This window comes from Carcharodon carcharias, chromosome 30 (assembly GCF_017639515.1).
Source record: "Carcharodon carcharias isolate sCarCar2 chromosome 30, sCarCar2.pri, whole genome shotgun sequence".
NCBI lineage: Eukaryota > Metazoa > Chordata > Chondrichthyes > Lamniformes > Lamnidae > Carcharodon > Carcharodon carcharias.
Genome location: NC_054496.1, coordinates 6,939,013 through 6,960,636, shown reverse-complemented (window position 1 = coordinate 6,960,636; position 21,624 = coordinate 6,939,013). Strand labels below are relative to the sequence as shown.

The following is a 21,624-nucleotide window of genomic DNA, read 5'->3' as shown; positions in this document are numbered from 1 at the left end:
ACAACTTTTCACTTTATACATTAATGATTTAGATGAAGGAACTGAGGGCATCCTGGCTAAGTTTGCAAATGATACAAAGATAGGTGGAGGGACAGGTAGTATTGAGGAGGTGCGGAGGCTGCAGGAGGATTTGGACAGGTTAGGAGAATGGGCAAAGAAGTGGCAGATGGAATACAACGTGAAGAAGTGTGAGGTCATGTACTTTGTTAGGAAGAATAGAGGCTTAGACTATTTTCTAAATGGGGAGAGAATTCAGAAATCTGGAGTGCAAAGGGACTTAGGAGTCCTAGTCCAGGATTCTCTTAAGGTTAACTTGCAGGTTGAGTTGGTAGTTAGGAAGGCAAATGCAATGTTGGCATTTATTTCGAGATGACTAGAATATAAAAGCAGGGATATGCTGCTGAGGCTTTATAAGGCTCTGGTCATACCACATTTAGAATATTGTGAGCAATTTTGGGCCCTGTATCTCAGGAAAGATGTTCTGGCCCTGGAGAGGGTCCAGAGGAGGTTCACAAGAATGATCCCAGGAATGAAAGGCTTAACATATGAGGAACGTTTGAGGACTCTGGGTCTATACTCGATGGAGTTTAGAAGGATGAGGGGGGATCTGATTGAAACTTACAGAATACTGAAAGGCCTGGAGAGAGTGGACGTGGGGAAAATGTTTCCATTAGTAGGAGAGACTAGGACCTGAGGGTACAGCCTCAGAGTAAAGGGAAGACCTTTTAGAACAGAGATGAGGAGAAACTTCTTTAGCCAGAGAGTGGTGAATCTATGGAATTCATTGCCACAGAAGGCTGTAGAGGCCAGGTCATTGAGTGTATTTAAGACCGAGATAGATAGGTTCTTGATTGGTAAGGGGATCAAAGGTTACGGGTAGGAGGCAGGAGAATGGGGTTGAGAAACTTATCAGCCATGATTGAATGGCAGAGCAGACTCGATGGGCCAAATGGCCTAATTTCTGCTCCTATGTCTTATGGTCTTAATCAGCAGCCTGGATATCGAGGTGGCTGACAAATTGAGATGTTTAAAAGTGGGAAGCGAAACCCTGTTTAGACCCACACAACTATCATTTTCCAGTCAGCGTTTTCGTTTCAAAAGCTGGGCGACCAGTTGATTTTGTGTCAACGAGGCAATTTGCTTTCACTCTCTTGCGAAGAAGCTCTGACATTTTGTGAAGACACACAGTCTGTGCTCCTGGTGTTCAGCCTCTTTCAGGGTGAACCTCTCACAACTTCACCCTCCCACCTCCCTCTGGAAATTAACTCTTGGCATTCTGAAAGGTTTTATGCAGAAAACAAAAGACTCGGAGAAGGGAAAAGTCAGTCATGCAATGCAGAGAGCCCTAAATTAGGAACTTGTTTTATTGACTCAGTTAACGCTGCCAAGTTTCATATGGTTCAAACACCCCCCTCTCCTAAACTTTTAAGATGGACTCTTCCAAATAAATGTTGAAAGAGTCCTTGTGACTCGGTGGGTTGAGCTAAGTGTTTGTATGGAGAAAGGGTTAGAACTGGTTAGACGGCTGATTTCTGACCAGAAGATGTTTTAACCGCAGCTGAAGGGGAAGGGAGCAGGACAGGGAGGGTCGAGACACTGAAGACACTGCCGGAACCACAAGCAAGACAGCAGTGAGTACATGAGAAATGTTACAGGGTGGGTGGGTAGGTAAAGTCGAGGACTGGGGGAGAGGGGATGGGAAAGGGTCGCTCTCTCACCTTGTTAATGCAGCTGCAACACTGAAATTGGATTTGTGTGTGTGTGTTTTAAATATCAGCTCTATTTTAGGCTTCAGCTGAGGACTGTTGGAATTTTCTCGTCTTTTATGATACAATCTGAACTCTTTGTCTCATTGTTACCAGCCTTCAATCATTCAGCCTCGCACTCTTTTCCCTCTCTCTATCTCTGTTGGAAATGAACTTGCACACATCGATTAAAGTTCTGATCTGGCTTCTTATCCATAAATTGTGCCCAGTACTCAGCAATGTATTGAGATGTGGTCACCAATCACCCTTACAGAGACCCAGTGAGGTTTGTACTGGTTATTGAGACACTAGAACGAGAGGCCAGTCAGGTTGGTTTGGCTGGTTTCGTACCTCACGTCTGAACATGTTTTTGTGGGCCCAGCACTGGCATTTATCCAGCTTAAACAATTCATCCACTAGGTTGTCTAGGGATGGTCATGACTAAAGATTTCACAATTCGAAACCCATGACCACTACCTTCTAGAAGGACAAGGGCAGCAGATAGATGGAAACACCACCAGCTGGAAGTTCCCCTCCAAGTCACTCACCATCCTGACTTGGAAATATATCGCCGTTCCTTCACTGTCGCTGGGTCAGAATCCTGGAACTCCCTCCCTAACAGCACTGTGGGTGTACCTACACCACATGGACTGCAGCGGTTCAAGAAGGCAGCTCACCCACCACCTTCTCTAGGGGCAGTTTAGGAATAAATTCTGGGCCCAGCCAGCGATGCCCACATCCCGTGAAAGAACGAAAAAAACATTGGCCTAGATTTTCAGCTTGGCGTGCAGGTACGGGGCCCCTCCTGACACACACGATTGTGAAATAGCGCGCGATGAGGTTGGGCGAGCGTCCTGACGACATGACGCGCTCCTGTGAGGTTTCGGTCGGTGGGCACACGTGGAAGTCGGCAGCACGCCCACCGACAATTAAGAGCAATTTTTGCAAAACCTCTTCCGTGGCAGGTTGAGCTTTCGAAAGTCGTTTTTAAAAAAATTTAATTCATTTCTAACGTGTCCTTGACAGGGTCACATGAGGGGACGTGTTTTCCTCACTTTTGAACTCCATTTTATTTTTAATGTTTAAAAATCTTCAGCTCCCTGAGGCAGCTCTGTGCCTCCAGGGAGCTTTCACTGAGCGCACCCCTGTGCATGTGCACACTGCAGCGCCCGCCCTCCTCCCACCCTCGCCCCGGCAGCGCTGAGGTCATCAGCGTGAAATCGCAGTCGAGGCCCAATCGCGGGTGACAGACCATTGCGCAGCTGCTCCTGTGTCCGCCCACCATGCCTGCCCAATGAGGGGAAAATCCTCCCCATTGTTAACATTTTGAAAAGCAGACCAGACTGGTTAAATATAATGAAGTACAAGTCCTGTACTCTGCTGAGGGTATTTTGAGTATGTCACTCCCGGCGTATCTGCAAATCATGTGCCCAGCTCCGTTTATCTCTTCTCAGCTTAAAGAACATAGAGGAGAAAAGTTTTGCAATTGTTGTGCCTCAGTTGGTAACGTTCTTGCCCGTGAGTCAGAAAGCCGATGGCTCAAGCTGTGCTCCAGAGGTTTGAGTGCATAATCTACACTGACACTCCAGTGCAGTGCTGAGGGAGTGCTGTACTGTCAAAGATGCCGTGTTTTGGATGAGATGTTAAATGGAGACCCTGTCTGCCCTTTCGGGTGGACATAAAGGTCCTATGGGGCTACTCAAAGGATATATGGGGAGTTTTTCCAATATCCTGCTCAATATGTGTAACGAAACTAACATCACTGAAACAAATTATCTGGTCAATATCACATCTTGTTTGTGGGATCTTGCTGTGTAGAACTGGGCTACAGCTTTTCTTACAACAGTAACTACATTTCAAAAGTACTTCATTGGCTGTAGTGGTTTGGGGCTCCCTGAGGTTCTATTAATGCAAGTCCATTCTTGTTATAATCCAGAAAGCCAGTTAGTGAAGGATATAACTGGAGCCAATCTTTACATATTTTTATGTGCATTTATTTGCAAGGTTACAAGAACTCCTTACCCAACAACCACAGTTTAAGCCAATATTTATTTTTAGGGGCACAAATTTATCTTCAATTAATGTCCACCACCTCCTTACAGTTAAGCACAATTAAGAGAAAACTAACAATCCTTTTCCATGTTTGTGGTGCAAAGTGTCCCAGCTCTCAACGCATGCCTTCTGAAATGACTCTGATGTTCTTATAAACTGAAAACCTTTTTCCTTTATTCAAGTAGTAGGCATCGCTGGTAAGGCTGGTCGTTTATTGTGGTCCTTTATTCAAGTAGTAGGCATCGCTGGTAAGGCTGGTCGTTTATTGTGGTCCTTTATTCAAGTAGTAGGCATCGCTGGTAAGGCTGGTCGTTTTTTGTGGTCCTTTATTCAAGTAGTAGGCATCGCTGGTAAGGCTGGTCGTTTATTGCTCATCCTTAGTTCCTCTAAGGTGGTGTGGGTTAGTAACAGTCTGATGCAGCTGAATGACTTGCTGGACCAGTTCAGAGGGCAGTTAATGGTCAACCACATTGGTTTGAGCCTGGAGTCACATGTAGGCTCAGACTGAGCAAGGAGAGCAGGCTTCTTTGCCTGAAGGGCGATACTGAATACTGAAATCCAGTGTTGCCTGCTCTCCTTGCCCAGTCTGAGCCTACATGTGACTCCAGGCTCAAACCAATGTGGTTGACCATTAACTGCCCTCTGAACTGGTCCAGCAAGTCATTCAGTTGGGCTTTTTACAACAATCTGTCAGCTTCATGGTCACTTTTACCCATACCAGCCTTTTTTTATTTCCAGATTGTTTTAAATCCAAGCATCCATGGTGGAATTTGAACTCCACATTCTCTGGAGTATTAGCCCAGGTTTCTGGATTACTGGCTCAGTAACATTGTCACTGCATGACCACACGTCTATGTGAAGGTCTGAGCTGACATGAAACACGACACCACTAAAATTGAAAAGGGCGGGAAAGTATAAGTTCTTAGTGATTTTGTTAATGTCGACCCTGGATTTCAAAAGACCCATAGTTATGAGGCAAAGGGAACATTGTGGTAGCAATGGAATAAAATGATGGCTTTAATGTAAATTGTGGAAACTGATGCAATAAATATCGATGTTGACACTATGTAGTCGCAAGGCGAAGGAAGAAAATGTCAAATAGTATATTTGGAAATCCTATCCTTGTAAGTTTATGCCACTGCCTAATTTTTTTTTTAGTCTATTCTTGGGTTAAGGGTATCAATGGCAAGGCTGGCATTTATTGCCCATCCCTAATTGACTACCACCTTTTCCCTAACCACTTCGGTTCGTGTGGTGAAGGTGTTCCCGCATAGTCTCGTTGTTTTTCAGATGCTCCACTCCGATTGTTGGCACGTGCTTGCTTCTTTGACTGTCGCCTGTTTTGCATCTTTCGTGACCTCAGACATTTCCTGTTACAATGATGATGGACAGCCTGTTGATTGGTAAGTTGAGGCATTTGTTATCTACATCTGTAACTCGTTTACCTAAAGACCGAGCTGTAAATGTCAGGAAAATATTAGAAGTGAGCAGGGGTAGGCCATTGTAAGATTTAATCAGGGGCGGCACATTATTCAGGAGAGCTGAAGAGTCCTAAGCAGTTAAGTTTAAAGGTTTAAAGTGCTTTACTGAGAAGTGATAGTTTGAATATAAACACATAATCAGAATAGATATAGTAAACATATGGCCCATGATAGGTGAAAAGGTCCATATGGACCGAGCAGCCTGGTCTTTGCTGCCTGGAGTAATGATCTCTTCCGCACCTTTAGGGTGATCAGGGTGGTAAGCTGAAGCTAGCAACCTTAAAGAGTCTCCTCACTTGATCCATGCTTTTTCCCTCTTGCTTGTCCATTTGTAAGTTTTATTTTTAGGGCTTGGTAGGCAACCCATGCCAATCACTAAAATAAAAGCAAAAAAAAACAGCAAATGCTGGAAATCCAAAACAAAAACAAAAATATCTGGAAAAACTCAGCAGGTCTGGCAGCATCTGCGGAGAGAAACACAGTTAACGTTTCGAGTCCTCATGACCCTTCAAATAGAAAAATAGAAGAGGGGTAAAATATAAGCTGGTTTAAGGGGGGTGGGGTGGGACAAGTAGAACAAAGCAAAAGAGAGAAACGAAAATTCTGTTGAAGGGTCATGAGGACTCGAAACGTTTACTGTGTTCCTCTCCGCAGATGCTGCCAGACCTGCTGAGTTTTTCCAGGTATTTTTGTTTTTGTCATGCCAATCACTCGTTGAATTATGTCTTCCCATCCAATTGTTCAAATTACCCCAATGGATGGGTACAGTTACGACCGGTCCACTGGTGAGATTCCCCCAATTTGTTAACTTCCCAAATGGGACCCCAATTTTGTTATTTTCCCGGGTGAGGAAGAATGAGTTGGTTCCCCCTCTTTATTCAACCTCCTCAGTTGGTCGCAATTAGGTTAATTTAAAAGGGATCCCTTCCCCCTGTGGATGCCTTTTCCCGGTCCAGATGTATTTATTTTTTATAAAGGGTCAATTTAACCAGGCTCCCTTGAGCCAAAAAAAGAGTAAGTTTATTAGTTAAAACCCGAGAAAAATAATAAAATGCAACACACATACACACAGATCAGAAATGAAAAGTTAAGAGTCAGGTAAAAGTTTTTAAAAATATACAAATCCAGTCTTTGGCTTGTCCGTGAGGCATAGGTGGTGGTATGTTGTGGCTGTTAAGTTGGGTGATTCTTGTAGAGCTGACTTTGGCAGTTTTGCAGTTGGCTTGGAGAAACTTGATTCTGCAGGATAGCTGAAGAGGTTGTCCTATGTCCTTTTTGAATGTGGCTTCAGCTGAGCCCTGTCTCCATCAATAGAGAGAGATAGAGAAACTTTCCCTGCAACTGCAGGGGTGACTAGTTGGTCGTCTTGGTCACTCTCACAGCGCACCAGCACACACTGTACCGCTCTGCAACTAGCTTTTTAATCCATTTTTCCTGTGCATTCCATGAGTGGGAATAGTCATCCTGTATCCACCTCAGAACTATTTACACTTTCTGAGATATGAATCAACAGGAGATGGATTTTTGGGTGACTGCTGAGATGTGCAAATCAGTCTTTTGTCTCTGCAACCACAGGAGATTAAAGTTCAGTCTTTTGCATCTTTCCTATATCCCTTTCAAGTGTCTCTGCTTGAATAAGGTCATGACACCTTTTCAGGTGCAACATCCATTTTCTGTCAGGACAGATCTGTCAGTATAATCCACATAGGAGTTTTCCAGAAAGTGGTTACTTTACTTGATCAGTTATCTTTTGATCAGTGTCCTTGCTTGTATTTCTTTAAAAACACACACATCTTCCTTAAAAAGTTCAATATAAGTGTAAGTGTCTTTATGATAAGCAAGCACGAGGCTGTACCTTATCACACCCAGACCTGTGCATAGAGAGTTGTCTCTGGATGGCTGACCTAGATACCTATACAAAACACAATCTACCTTAACAAGTCCAGAGCCTGTGCTTATCTATAGGAGGTGGTTGAAGGATTCCTTAAAGTGAGAGAGAGGGAAAAAAAATCCTATTTCTAAAAATCCACCACTCCGGCCTTTCTTTTAATATCTCTACCATCTCTAGTAAATCTATAATATTCTCAGAACTGCCAATTCTTGCTTCATCCAGCCCCTTGAGCCTCTTCTACCACTCAGTTAGATCTTGGCTGATCTTAACTCTATCTACCAGCCTTGGTTCCATACCCTTTAATGCCCAACCTCAGAAACATAACAGATCCTTCTTTGTCTGTTATAGCAGGAAGAGCTGTTTGATTCACTGAGAACAAAGGGAGAAAACTGAACATATTTTGGTGTTTACAGCATTGGTTTTCAAACTAAAGGAAAAATTTGCCAATTTGTCTTATGCACTGGCATATTCTATAACGCCCCCAGTCAATTACTCTTGATCGAAGCAGTCATTTTCCAGCCTTTGATGTTTATTGATCTTCAAGGTTATTATTGCTATATATTCATGATGTAAAATAGATATTTGTTACAATGATAGTGCTACCTCCTCAGAAGGACAAAGGTCCCGGAAAAGTGTGGGGTCCCTCAGAGCATGTGTATTTGCTGGAGGGTGTCCCAGGAAGAGGCCTGTATTACAGAGGTGCCCTGGGACAATGTGTATAATTATGGGGTGGGGGGAGGAAGCACCAGGAAGGGGTGTGGATTGCAGGGTGTCCTTGTGGATGTAATGACAGGGGTTCCATGGAGACGGTATGTAATTATGGGGAGGTCCCCAGGAGTGTACGTGTGTGTGTGTCTGTGTGCATGCTGAGGGGGCCTTGGTTTAACATCTCATTGAAAATATGGAACCTCCAAAAGTACAGCACAGGGATATCAGCATAGATTTTCGTGCTGCAATCTCTGGAGTGGGAATTGAACCGAGTACCTTGGTGAGTCAGGTAAGAGAGTGCCACCCATAGCCACAACTGACACCATAAGAAGATTGAATGTCATGATCAGTCATTAATTCTTGTGACTACCAAGATGATAGAGGGTGAACTAGCTGGCCTGTGGTCTATTTTTCATCTAGCAACTAATCTCTTCCCCTAAATTTGCTTCTGAACTATCCACAATTTCCCTCCCTTCCTAAATCTCATTGAGGTTTGTGGGTTTCGGCAGAAGCAACACCATATTCACACATCTGACCATTTAACCCAGTAACTGACAAAATCTTGTTTCATTATTGTTAATATCTTGTCAATTACATTGTTAAGGTTAAGAGAAACAGGTGATGGATGTGACTGGTCTTTGAGCACATATAAATAGGGGACAGCTGAGACACTGGCCTGAGCGGGAGGAGAGCTGTGAGACTGAACAGGACAATAAACTCTCTCAATAAAAAAAAGCTTTGTGTCTTGGTTTCAACTTCACCAACCAGCTTAGGATCTTGTTAACAACTATTTGGAGAAATGTTTTCTATTAGTCCGCAAAGAATATATTTTTTTAAAGCAAAGCTCTTATTAGTAACTCAAGTAAACACCACCAGGGAAATTGTTAGCAACCATACTGTGCTAGTGATATTGCATAATGTTTCAGATCTACTGATAACTTTCTTAAATTAATTTTATATCCCATCAAAGTGTGAGTTTGATAATACTTGAAGGTGGTCATTTTGATTCTGATATTGTAAGATGGGTGGCAGAGACTTGGTGATGCTTTTTACATCTCTTGGAATTATTGTTTTGACTGCAGTCAATTGGCAGAGGCTTTAAATGCCCTGTTGCCTCTTTATCACTTGGTTTGCACTTGCACAATCAAAATGAACTCCAAAAGCTTTCATTTCTGGGGCTGTGGATTAGTATTGATTGCTGACGAGTCAGGTACAGCACAGACTGATCCCAACCTCTGGGAAGCTGCTCTTCAGTCTTGGTACCAGTGTGTTTCTGTTCCCCACAGTGGGCATAGATTTTCTTTTATGCAGAATGTAACTATGGTTGCAATCAGTATATTTTCCATTCTGGAGGAAAGCAGACTGGTGAAACCTTCCCCCTCCTGAATAAGATTGGTGATTTTTTTAAAAATCCATTCATGGGATGTGGGCTTCGCTGGCTGGGCCAGCATTTATTGCCCATCCCTAATTGCCCTTGAGAAGGTGATGGTGAGCTGTCTTCCTGAACTGCTGCAGTCCCTGTGGTGTAGGTACACCCATAGTGTGGTTAGGGAGGGAGTTCCAGGATTTTGACCCAGTGACAGTGAAGGAACAGCCAAAAAGTTTCCAAGTCAGGATGGTGAGTGACTTGGAGGGGAACTTGCAGGTGATGGTGTTCGCATGTGTCTGCTGCCCTTGTCCTTCTAGGTGGTAGTGGTCATGGATTTGGAAGGTGCTGTCTAAGCAGCCTTGATGAGTTCCTGCAGTGCATCTTGTAGATGGTACACACTGCTGCTACTGTGCGTCAGTGGTGGAGGGAATGAATGTTTAAGGTGGTGGATGAAATGGGCTGCTTTGTCCCAGATGATATCGAGCTTCTTGTCTCTGAGTGAGGGGGGATATTGTGTTGTGGCCTCCTACTCAACAGGAGTAGTGGATTGATGCTGCCCAAGACCAGATTATAGAGCAGTGTTCTCTTTTCATTCACACACACTGGCTTGGCTGTTAACTTTTGTCTCCTTCCCCCAACCCCATACCCTCAACCCCTCTGCTTTCAGGTTCATTATTTACAAGTTACCCAAAATTGTCAGTGGATCTGGTTTAACATACATGTACATGGACCCCTCAAAGAGTGGCTGGACAGCTGGAAAATACCCAATAAGTGACACCAAAGGGGCTGTGGGCGGGACTCTGCAGCAGCTGTACAAAGGAGCTAAATCTCAGGTAATTGGAAGTGTTGTTTGTGTCACTAAAGCCGTCAATGTTGAGGCAGTTTGGTCAGAAAAGAACCACCTAGCTACCCCTCACATTCAGTATCAGACTATGGGGCGAATGTTAACCAGCAGAGTGAACTGAAATCTAATCAACCTCGCCTTGGATTTGAGAAAGAAAATGTTTGCATTTATATAGCGACTTTCACAACCTGAAGCTATCTTCTAGCACCTTAGAGCCAATGAAGTACATTTGGAATGTAGTCACAGCTGTAATGTAGGAAACACGAGTTAATTTTCACACAGCAAGTTCTTATAAACAGCAAAACGATAACGACCGGATCACCTGTTTTTTGTGATGTTGGCTGAGTGATAAACATTGGTCAGGACACCGGAGAGAACCCCCCTCCTCTTTTTCACAGTGGCGGCCATTGGATTTTTTTCAGGTCCACCCCATAGCGATTGACTGAAATCTACAATAATATATTGAAATGCCGGCCCTCTCCCTGCTCCCAACAGCAGTGCTGAGCCTTTCTTTGAACGTGTTTCACACTGGCTATCCGTTAATTGGCCAGCCAGCGTAAGATCGCGGTCCCAGCACCATCTCGGCCAGGAATGGGTTTTACGTCTGCTTCGGGCACACCCCGAGGGTAAAATTCAGACCATGTAGTGTAATGTTTCCTATGGCCGTCCCATAAATATTCAATTCCCCCCCCCCCCCCGCCCCCACAAAACATTCTCTCCCCTCACATCCAAATTCTACATGTGCGGTTAACCAAAATAAAATTTGGAGGTTAATGAAGAGGGAGCAGAGGGGAAGTGAAACAAGTTGATTATATTTTTCAAAGAGCCAGCACCCTTATGATGGGCAGGTGGCCTCTTTCTGTGCTGTATCGTTCTATGATTTGGTAATTCTACAGTAGCTGAAGTCGGCATAGGGAGCAGAGCTGGGTGGTTCTTGTCCCAGGCAGGCTATGGGATCCATTTTAAGGGAGCCAAAGCCTTGGGGGCTGGTTTGTTCAATTGATCCACCAAGTCTGCAGCTTCATGGGTTGGTCTGAGTGAGGTCCTAACACCAGAGGTGGGGCAGTGAGCTGTTTGACAGTGACCCCATGCTCTGTAATATTCATGTGGGTTGGTAAATATCCAAACTGCAGTGAAAATCTGTGAACTGCTACAATTTACACATATCTCAGCCAATGATTGAACAGCTCACTGAATGGGTCATGGTTTTAACCATCAAAAAGTTACTGACATAATTATTTTCTTTCCCCATCACCTTCTGGAACTCGTGGCTAATCTGTATCTTAACCCCATCCACCTGCTTTAGTGCCCTGTCCCTTTAATGCGCTTGCATACCAAAAAAAAAAATCAATCTCAATTTTGAAATCTTCATTGACCTGCCAATTTTAACAATTTTTGGGGATCAGCGAGTTCCAAATTTCCACCCCCTTTGTGTGAAAAAGTGCTTCCTGACATCACCCCTGAATGGTCTGGCTCGAATTTTAAGGTTATACTTTGTTGTTCTGCGCTTGCTCACCAGGAGAAATAGTTCCTTTCTATCGACCATATCGAATCCTTTAATCATCTTAAACACACCAATTACTTCACCTTTTAATCTGCTATACTTGTGGGAATACAAACTTAGTCCATGCAACCTGGGCCTCCTTGCCTAACCCTGTTTGCCCTGGTGTTGCTGGGTTTGCACAGGCTGGTTTGGAATTGGGAGCTGTGGGAACAGTGTTCTCTCTTCAGGATACAGAGCGAGAGAGAATGATTTTGTTCAGGCAGTGTGTAGCTGAGTTGGGCAGGGAATACTCTCCAATTGTGTCGTTTGTGCTGAAGAAAACATGTTGTTGTGGGATTTCCAGCGTTAGAGGCAGGAAGAAGCAGTCAGAAGGATTTCTGCATTCATTCTCTATTTTCTTCTTCCAGAGTGACAATGTGGCCTACGTGCTGTACAATGATCAAAGCGGCAACCTCTCTAATAGTCGTGTTGGCCATACTAAAGGTGATGATCAGTGACTGTGCAGTGATGTTTCTTCCTTATGTTTCAGGCCGTAGGCCTCTCCATGAGAAAGTTGGACAAGGGAGTCCAACAAGCTTCTTTAAAATGGGCCTGGTTACAGGGCTATATTCTCCCACCTTCCTGCTGCTCTGTTTCTCTGTGTTGCTACATTTCTGCTTGAAATATGGGGGGTTTTTTTCAAGGATTTTTGTAAAAGGTGTTTCCCCCAGTGTGCTCTATGTTGGCTCACTTACCTCCCTGTCAGAAGTTTCAGGACCCACTCTGGAGACTTGTGCACGTAATCTGACACTCCACTGCTAGTACTGAGGGAGTGCTGCATTGTTGTAGGGTCAGTACTGAGGGAGCGCTGCATTGTTGGAGGGTCAGTACTGAGGGAGCGCTGCATTGTTGGAGGGTCAGTACTGAGTGAGCGCTGCATTGTTGGAGGGTCAGTACTGAGTGAGCGCTGCATTGTTGGAGGGTCAGTACTGAGGGAGCGCTGCATTGTTGGAGGGTCAGTACTGAGGGAGCGCTGCATTGTTGGAGGGTCAGTACTGAGGGAGCGCTGCATTGTTGGAGGGTCAGTACTGAGGGAGCGCTGCATTGTTGGAGGGTCAGTACTGAGGGAGCGCTGCATTGTTGGAGGGTCAGTACTGAGGGAGCGCTGCATTGTTGGAGGATCAGTACTGAGGGAGCGCTGCATTGTTGGAGGGTCAGTACTGAGGGAGCGCTGCATTGTTGGAGGGTCAGTACTGAGGGAGCGCTGCATTGTTGGAGGGTCAGTACTGAGGGAGCGCTGCATTGTTGGAGGATCAGTACTGAGGGAGCGCTGCATTGTTGGAGGGTCAGTACTGAGGGAGTGCTGCATTGTTGGAGGATCAGTACTGAGGGAGCGCTGCATTGTTGGAGGGTCAGTACTGAGGGAGCGCTGCATTGTTGGAGGGTCAGTACTGAGGGAGCGCTGCATTGTTGGAGGGTCAGTACTGAGGGAGCGCTGCATTTTTGGAGGGTCAGTACTGAGGGAGTGCTGCATTGTTGGAGGATCAGTACTGAGGGAGTGCTGCATTGTTGGAGGGTCAGTACTGAGGAGTGCTGCATTGGTGGAGTGTCAGTCTTGAGGGAGTGCTGCATTGTTGTAAGGTCAGTCCTGAGGGAGTGCTGCATTGTTGAAGGGTCAGTACTGAGGGAGCGCTGCATTGTTGGAGTGTCAGTCCTGAGGGAGTGCTGCATTGTTGTAAGGTCAGTCCTGAGGGAGTGCTGCATTGTTGGAGGGTCAGCCCTGAGGGAGTGCTGCATTGTTGGAGAGTCAGCCCTGAGGGAGTGCTGCATTGTTGGAGGGTCAGCCCTGAGGGAGTGCTGCATTGTTGGAGGGTCAGCCCTGAGGGAGTGCTGCATTGTTGGAGGGTCAGCCCTGAGGGAGTGCTGCATTGTTGGAGGGTCAGCCCTGAGGGAGTGCTGCATTGTTGGAGGGTCAGTCCTGAGGGTATGCTGCATTGTTGGAGGGTCAGTCCTGAGGGTGTGCTGCATTGTTGGAGGGTCAGTCCTGAGGGTGTGCTGCATTGTTGGAGGGTCAGTCCTGAGGGTGTGCTGCATTGTTGGAGGGTCAGTCCTGAGGGTGTGCTGCATTGTTGGAGGGTCAGTACTGAGGGAGAGCTGCATTGTTGGAGGGTCAGTACTGAGCGAGTGCTGCATTGTTGTAAGGTCAGTACTGAGGGAGTGCTGCATTGTCAGGGTCAGTACTGAGGGAGCGCTGCATTGTCAGGGTCAGTACTGAGGGAATGCTGCATTGTTGGAGGTGCTGTCTTTTGGACGAGACACTAAACCAAGACACAATCTGCCCTCTGGTGGACTTAAAATGACTTGTGGTAATATTTTGAAAACGAGCTGGCGAGTCCTCCCTGGTGTTCTGGTCAATATTTATCCCTCGATCAACGAAAACAGTATATCTGGTAATTATCTGAGCCAGACTGCCTCCAAATGTGACTTTCTATCTGACCTTGGGCTGAACTTCCTAACCCTCTATCATTGCCATGACCAAGACCACATACTTACAGCTCTGTAATATCGCTTCCCTCTACTCCGCTTTAGCCCATCTACTCTGCAACTTACATCCTTTCTTCTGATACCTTCAGACTTGACTATTCCATACTCCTCTAGCTGGACTCCAAACTGGAGCTCACCCAAAACTCTGCTGCCATTACCCTCGTAACAAGTTCCATTCATCCATCCTGTACTCACTGACCTACATTGGCTTTCAATCCAATAACAACTCTCATTTAAAATTCTCATTATTGTGTTCAAATTCCTCCTCTCTATCTCTCAAACTTCCTCCAGCTCTACAATCCTCCAAAAACATGACATTCTTTCAATCTTGACCTCTTAGGCCTCTCCCTGACTTTTTTGTTCCTCCACTAGTGATCCTGCCTAGGCCCCAAACTCTGGAACTCTCTCTCTAAAACTCTCTCTCTGCCTCTCTCCCCTCCTTTAAGACTCTTCTCAAAACCGACCGCTGACCAAGCTTTTATATCTCCTCATTGTTACAGTACAGAAGGAGGCCATTTGGCCCATCATGTCTGCACCTGCTCCCTGAATGAACAACTCACCTAGAATCACTCCCCCCACCTTGTCCCTGTAACCCTGCACATTCTTTCTTTTCTGGTAATGGTTGAATTCCCTTTTGAATGCTTCAGTTGACCCTGCCTCCACCATACTGTCAGGCAGTGCTTTCCAGACCCTAACCCCTCGCTGTGTGAAGAAGTTTTTCCTCATGTTGCTTTTGCTTCTTTTACCAATCACTTTAAATCTGTGCCCTCTCGTTCTTGATCCTTTCACGAGCAGGAACAGTTTCTTCCCAACCTACTCTACCCAGACCCCTCATGATTTTGAATACCTCGACAAATCTCCTTTCAGCCTTCTCTTCTCCAATGAAAACAATTCCAAGTTCTCCAATCTATCTTCATAACTGAAGTCTCTCATCCCTCAAACCATTCTCATGAAACTTTCCTGCCCTCTCTCCAATACCTTCCTATTCTTTCTCACATGTGGCGTCCAGAACTGGATACAATACTCTAGCTGAGGCCAGACTAATGTTTTATGCAAGTTCAACATGACCTCCTTGCTCTTGTACTCTGTGCCCCTGTGAATAAAACCATGTATGCTTTAACCGCTCTCTCAACCTGTCCTGCCATTTTCTGCAGCTCAGTGTCAAATTTTGTTTGCTACTGCTTCTCTGACACACCTTGGGACATTTTACTATGCTAATGAAGCTCTATAAATACAAATTGTTGTTGTATTCCACATGTTGCTGATTATACCTTTTAGTGTCCCATTGAATTTGAAATTCAAACCAATGCCTGACAAGATGTGAAGTCTTTGTCTTGTCTCTACTATTGAATTAGAGTGTCTCAGTTATTCACAATGCGTGAGTAGGAATATGTACGGGTGCTGCAGGTGTTCACAGTGTTTCTTTTCTTCCTAAATGCAGGTGTTGTACTTTTGGATCAGAAACAAGGCTTCTGGTTGGTTCACAGCACTCCACACTTTCCACCCAGAGCTAACAAAAAATACTGGTGGCCAGAGAGTGGACTGAAAAATGGACAATCGTTCCTCTGCGTTACCTACCAGTTCTCCCGGTTCAAGGATATTGGTGAGAGGATTACTCGCCAAATGTTGCTGTGTTTTTCTTGAAGATAGTACAAAGTTCCTCAGTTGGTGAATGTACTGGCTGGAAGGGCCCCAGTCTGGTCCCCTGACCTGTGAGTTAGCTGATCTTAGCCAGGATGATAATGCACTGGAAACAAATCTCCAAACTCCTGGGCTAGGGAGGCGGGGTGGGGGGTATGAAAAAATATCAGCCTGGATTCATACTCTTAATCAATATTCATTGGCTGGGTGCAGGTTAGCCCCAGAGGTCTTGGATCAGCTGATCTTACGACCCCTGTGGTGACTTTGCCTGCTGATGCTCTGTACCAAGGCTGATTGCTGAATACCCAGAGAGCGGTGAGAACGTGGAACTCGCTACAACGGGTAGTGGTTGAGGTGAACAGTGTAGATGTATTTAAGGGGGAAGCTGGATAAACACATGAGGGAGAAAGGAATAGAAGGATACACTGATGGGCTGAGATGAAGTGGGGTGGGAGGAGGTTCACATGGAGCTGTTGGGCTGAATGGGCAGTTTCTGTGCTGTAGGCCCTATGGAAGCTGTGTAACATCTGAGAAGCTCCAGCCTTCAGGAGAGAAAAAAAAATCACCACCACCACCTGCCTCCACCCAAAAAAAAAATCTCCTGCTCTCTGGCCTTTAATTTGTCTTTGCTTTTTTTTAATCATTGAAGGGTTGCATTGTTGTGAAAGTTTCCTGGAAACTCTAACCCCCACTATGTTGTCTTTTGTAGGTACGCAGTTGTTGTACAACAACCCTCACGTCTATGATCATTCACTGCCACCTCCTTTTGACAAAGACCTTGTGAACCTCACAAAGGCAGCGACTGGTGAACTACTGGAGTCGCCCCCCTGGAGCAGAGAAATCATCCTACCATCAGCAGCAGGAAAACGCTTCATCAGCTTTGCAAAATACAGTAAATTTGGAGATGGTAATAACTTTCTCCATTGACACTGTGGCTGTCTTCTCACCCTCTCTGTCTGATTCCTGAATCTGCCCCCTGCTTATAGGTACCTTATTTAAACCTGTCCCATCCAATTGGAAGTGGGTTCAACAGTAACTTCCATAAGCTCATTGGATGTATATTTGAAAATAAAATTTGCAGGGCTGTGGGGAGCAATGGAGTGGGGCTAATAGGATAATTCCTGCAAAAGAGCCAGTACAGTCATGTTGGGTGTGAAAGTTCCTATTGAATCTGCTTCCACTGCCCTTAACCCCCCCTGCCAATTAAATCTGTGTTCCCTGCTTACCTATCCTCCAGCCAACGGAAACAGGTTTCTCTCTATCCACTCTATCAGAATCTCTTATAATTTTGAGCATCCCTGTTAAATGTTCCTTTAATCTTCTGTGCTCTTAGGCAGAACAATCACAGCTTCCCCACGTAATCTAATGTAGGTGGGGAATATTACAGCAGTTTTGACACTTTAGCTATTGTAATTCCAATCTTCTCTTTAGGCTTCCAACACTAATTCTAATCCTTAGGGGATTGAAGGAAATCTTGTATGGAGTTACGTAGAATGTAAAGCACAGAAACAGGCCATTCAGCCCATCAGATCCATGCCTGTGTTTATGTTCCACATGAGCCTCCTCCCAACCTTACTTCATCTCATCCTATCACCATATCCTTCTATTCTTTTCTCCCTCACATGTTTATCCAGCTTCCCCTTAAACGTATCTATACAGTTCACCTCAACCACTCCCTGTGGTAGCGAGTTCCACCTTCTTATCACTCTCTCTGCTAATGATGTTTTTCCTGAATCCCTAACCAGATTTAATGGTGACTATTGTATATTGATGCTCTGAATGAAGAGGTAGAGATCCTGTTGATTACTGCTTCATTAACAAGCTCTTACATTGCAGATTTATACTCTGGCTGGGTGGCGGACTTCTTTCACAGTGACCTGTTGGTTGAGACATGGCAAAACTCTGCGCACACTCTCCCGTCCAACTGTAGCAGGAGCTACGCGGTGTACAACGTGAAGACGATTACATTCCCCACAGACATCAGCTTCAGCTGCCACGTGGATCACTCAAAATGGTGTGTGACAAGGCCGGGTGGAGACGTTAAGTGGACTTGCATCGGTGATATCAATCGAGATGAGGCGCAGGAACACAGAGGAGGTGGAACTGTTTGCACTGATGACCCAGTGGTCTGGCATTCTTTCTTGAGTCTGGTTTCATCCTGCCAGTCCTGCCCGTGTTGTGGCAGTGAGAAGGGAAGAAGCTGAGCTGAGGCTCAGGTGGTACTTTCAGGGTAAATGTATAGTGATTAGCTTCCCCTTTGCCTTTGGGAAGTGGGGTTTAAGAGCCGCGTTTTAGATCTTGTTTGTATATTAGTACCAGGAAAGCATTTTGAAACCCGATGGTGTGCCGGAATCCCAGCCAGTCCGCTCCAACTCATATCCAGACTTTGCCAAGGTTGGCCTCAAACAGACAGATATCTGGAAATTTTCTTTCCGATCTGTCTTTCGGATGAGAATTCAAACTGAGGTCAAATCTGCCCTCATGCCACCTGACCCCATGACCGCTAATTTGAAGGAGAGCAAGGGAGTGTCCTGGTCAGTATGTATCCCTTAATTGACATCACTAAAACAGATTATATAATTGTTGATGTTTCCTGGAGCTTGCTGTGTGCAAATTGGCTACTGAGTTTCCTACATTACAACAGCTTCAAAAGTGCTTCATAGGCTGTAAAGCGCCTTCAGATGCCTTAAGGTTATGGAAGGCGCTATAGAAATGAACCACCTGACCCCAGTAATTTTCCCTGGCTTTCAGGTGAAAAGCAGACACGGTGTTGAAAGGATTGCACAGTTTCGTGTCAGTGAAGAGAGTTGGTGCTCCCAGGAAACATGCCTGCTGCCAATTGAGCTTCGAACTAATGCTGATCTTGCACCAAATCGTATTTTCCTGCAGTAAAGATATGACATGGGGAAGTCCCCGTACCCCACACCCTCACCCCTGCACACATACAGACCTATAAACATGAAAGCTCCGTGCTGTGAATCTTTGAGTCAATCAGCAGCAGGTAGTGAGGTGCCTCACTCTTGCTGTTGGTCCTTGCTTTGCAGTGTCGCTGAGATTAATGGTAGTTTCCAGCTGCAATGTAATGCTGATTCAGGTCACTGAATCCTCAGTAAATTGTAACCTGGCGGCATTGTGTAACGCAATGAATCCTGTTTAAAACCTCTCATTTGATCTGATATGTTGTTTCTGGTCTGGTTTTACTTTGGTAATTTAGTTTATAGAAAGTTATACAAAGTGTCAATCCACAACGCATGGAAATGGGGCATCCAGAAAATCATAGAATCAGGCTGCACACAAGGAGGCTATTTGGTCCATCATGCTGATTCTTTGATAGGGCCACCCAGTTAGCCCCACAATCCGCTTGCTGTTTCCCCACAGCCTTGCATTTTTTCCCGTTTCAAGTTTATGTTCATTTCACTTTTAGAAAGTTGTTATTTAATTTGCTTCCACCACTCTGTCAGGCAGTACAGTCCTGTTCACCTGCGTTTAAAACAACTTTCACATCTCCACCCTTTATCTTTTGCCAATTATCTTAAGTCTGTGTCCACTGGTTACTGACCCTTACACCAGCTTCTCCTTAATTATTCTATCTAAACCTTTGTTAATTTTAAACGTCTTTATTAAATCTCTAAACCTTAAGATAAAGGCGAATGCTGGAAATCTGAGAGAAAAACAAAAAGTGCTGGAAGAACTCAGCAGGCCTGACAGCAACTGTGGAGAGAAAGACAGAGTTAAGGTTTCAAATCCGAATGACTCTTCTTCTTAACCTTCTCTGCTCAAAGAAAATAATCCCAGTGTCTCAAGTCTCTCCACAGAACTGAAGTGTTTCATTCCTGGTAAAATTCCAGCATTTGGACTACATCAGGAAGCAGCAAGGAGCTGTGTAGAATAAAGTTCACAGTTCACTAGGAATATCTGAGATGAGTAAAACCTTGCAAGAAATTGACTTGTTAAATGTCGTACCTACATGAATTTTGCTGCAAATTGCAGTACTCAGTGATTTACAGGCGTGGCCCAGATTGGATCTTTGGTCTCCCTCTGAGGGATAAGTTATATTTATAACCATTTCCACATAAATCATTTTATCTGTGCAGCAGAACTCCAAGCTATGTTCATCACTCTTCAAGTCTTTTTTGCACCTGAACTCATTCTATCCCAGGATCTTAAAAGCAGAAATCCTGAAAGCAACAGTTTGTATTTACGTTCAATAAAAATTGAAGCATCTTGAGATGTTTTTGTCAGGAATGCAATCAAAAAGATTTGACACCAAAGCTTGTATTAGGACAGATGACCAAAACCTTGGTCAAAGATGTAGGTTTTAAAGAGCATCTAAAGAGAGGTGGAGAGGGAATTCCAGGTCTTCAGACCATGGCAACTGAAGCCACACCAATAATGGAAAGATTTGAAATCGGGATCAAGAGACCAGAATTGGATGAGTGCAGAGATCTCGGAGGGTCATGGGGCTGGAGGAAGTTACAGAGATAGGGAGCGGCAAGGCCATTGAGGTATTTGAAAACAGGGATGAGAATTTTTAAAATGGATGCATTCGTCAGGGTGACCAACTCTAAGAAAAAAACAAGGGATAGGTCACTGGGAGGGATGAGGGTGGTGCTGACGAGTCCAGAGGATCCAGCCCAGACTCCCATCCAGCCTCATGCCTGCCTGCCCCTCTCTCCCCCTCGAGTCTGCCAGGACCCTTCTCCCCATTGGGTCTAACTGGACAACACCTTCTTCAGGTCTGTTGGACCCACCCTGGGCCTGTGCCAGAACCAACCACTGCACTCGACTCAGGCCTGAGAGTGCTGCCACCACCGGACCTGACTTCGGACCAAACCGCCCCCTCCCCGTCCACACCAAGAGTCGGCCTCAGTGCTGCTGTTACCACTGCTCGCCTTGACCACCACCATCACCCTCAATGCCCATCCCGAACCCCAAATACCCACCAAAGCCAGACAATTCTCGGGGAGGGGGGCGCTCGCTGCTGCTCCCTCGCTGCTAAGTGTCTGTGTGTGTGCACTGTGCTGGCTCTGGACTAATCTGGGACAAATGGTGTCACAGACAGACCACGCTGGACATGAAGTCAAATTCCGAGACAATCCTGGAAAATCCAGGGTGGTTGGGCACCCTGGCATTGCTTGACTAGCAGCTGATATAGAGCAACAGACACACTGGGTGATGTGTGATTGGGACTTGGTGTGTTTAAGGACATGGCCGGCAGCCCTGGTGATATCAAGTGTATGGAGGGTAGAATGTGATGGAAGGTCTGGAGTGTGTTAGAACAGTCAAGCCTAGAGATGACAGGCATGGATGAGGGATTCAGCAGTAGGTGAGCTCAGGTGGAGGTGAATATCCAGCTCTAATATTAAATGGTAAGGAGGTTTTGTGTTGTGGTGGTCATTTCCCTATCTCTGGGCAAGAAGTTCTGGATTAAGAGTCAACCAGCTGTGAGTTGCAGTAAGGACAGCAGATTTCCTTCCCTAAAGGGCATTAGTGAACCAGATGGGTTTTTACAGTAATCAATGATAGTTTCATGGCCAGTATTACTGAGACTAAATTTCAAATCCAAATTTATTAATTGAATTTTAATTCCCCAAGCTTCTGTGGTGGGATTTGAACCGAAGTCCCCAGGCCATTAGCCTGGGCCTCTGGATTACCAGTCCAGTGACACCACCATCTTCCCCCTAAAGCATAATCATGGACCAATCTAGTGGAAGCCCATGGTTGCCAAAGCATAGCACCTGAAGGAAGAGGAGGAGGAGGAGGAGGAAGATGAAGGCTGGTTGGAACACCAGAGCCATTGACCCTTGGCTCCGTTTGGGCTGGCCTCCGGGGCGCTGCGCTGCCCGCCCTGCAGAGGGCGCTCACC

General features: G+C 45.4%; 1 protein-coding gene across 3 annotated transcripts; it reads left to right on the top strand.

Annotated features, from left to right (window-relative positions):
• Positions 1-1,433: 1,433 nt before the first annotated feature.
• On the top strand, positions 1,434-18,934 carry LOC121271416 (deoxyribonuclease-2-alpha-like). Of its 3 annotated transcripts, none has more exons than XM_041177415.1 (8): positions 1,434-1,631; positions 3,983-3,994; positions 5,088-5,200; positions 9,914-10,079; positions 12,002-12,077; positions 15,559-15,720; positions 16,468-16,665; positions 17,595-18,934. In XM_041177415.1, exons 3-8 carry the CDS (start codon positions 5,088-5,090, stop codon positions 17,960-17,962), a joined length of 1,083 nt encoding a protein of 360 aa, XP_041033349.1. In that variant the 5' UTR covers positions 1,434-1,631; positions 3,983-3,994; the 3' UTR covers positions 17,963-18,934. The 3 variants fall into 3 exon arrangements, with proteins under 3 accessions (XP_041033349.1, XP_041033348.1, XP_041033347.1); XM_041177414.1 differs by having other exon boundaries at positions 3,980-3,994; XM_041177413.1 differs by lacking the exon at positions 3,983-3,994 and having other exon boundaries at positions 1,435-1,631.
• The last annotated feature ends 2,690 nt before the right edge of the window (positions 18,935-21,624 follow it).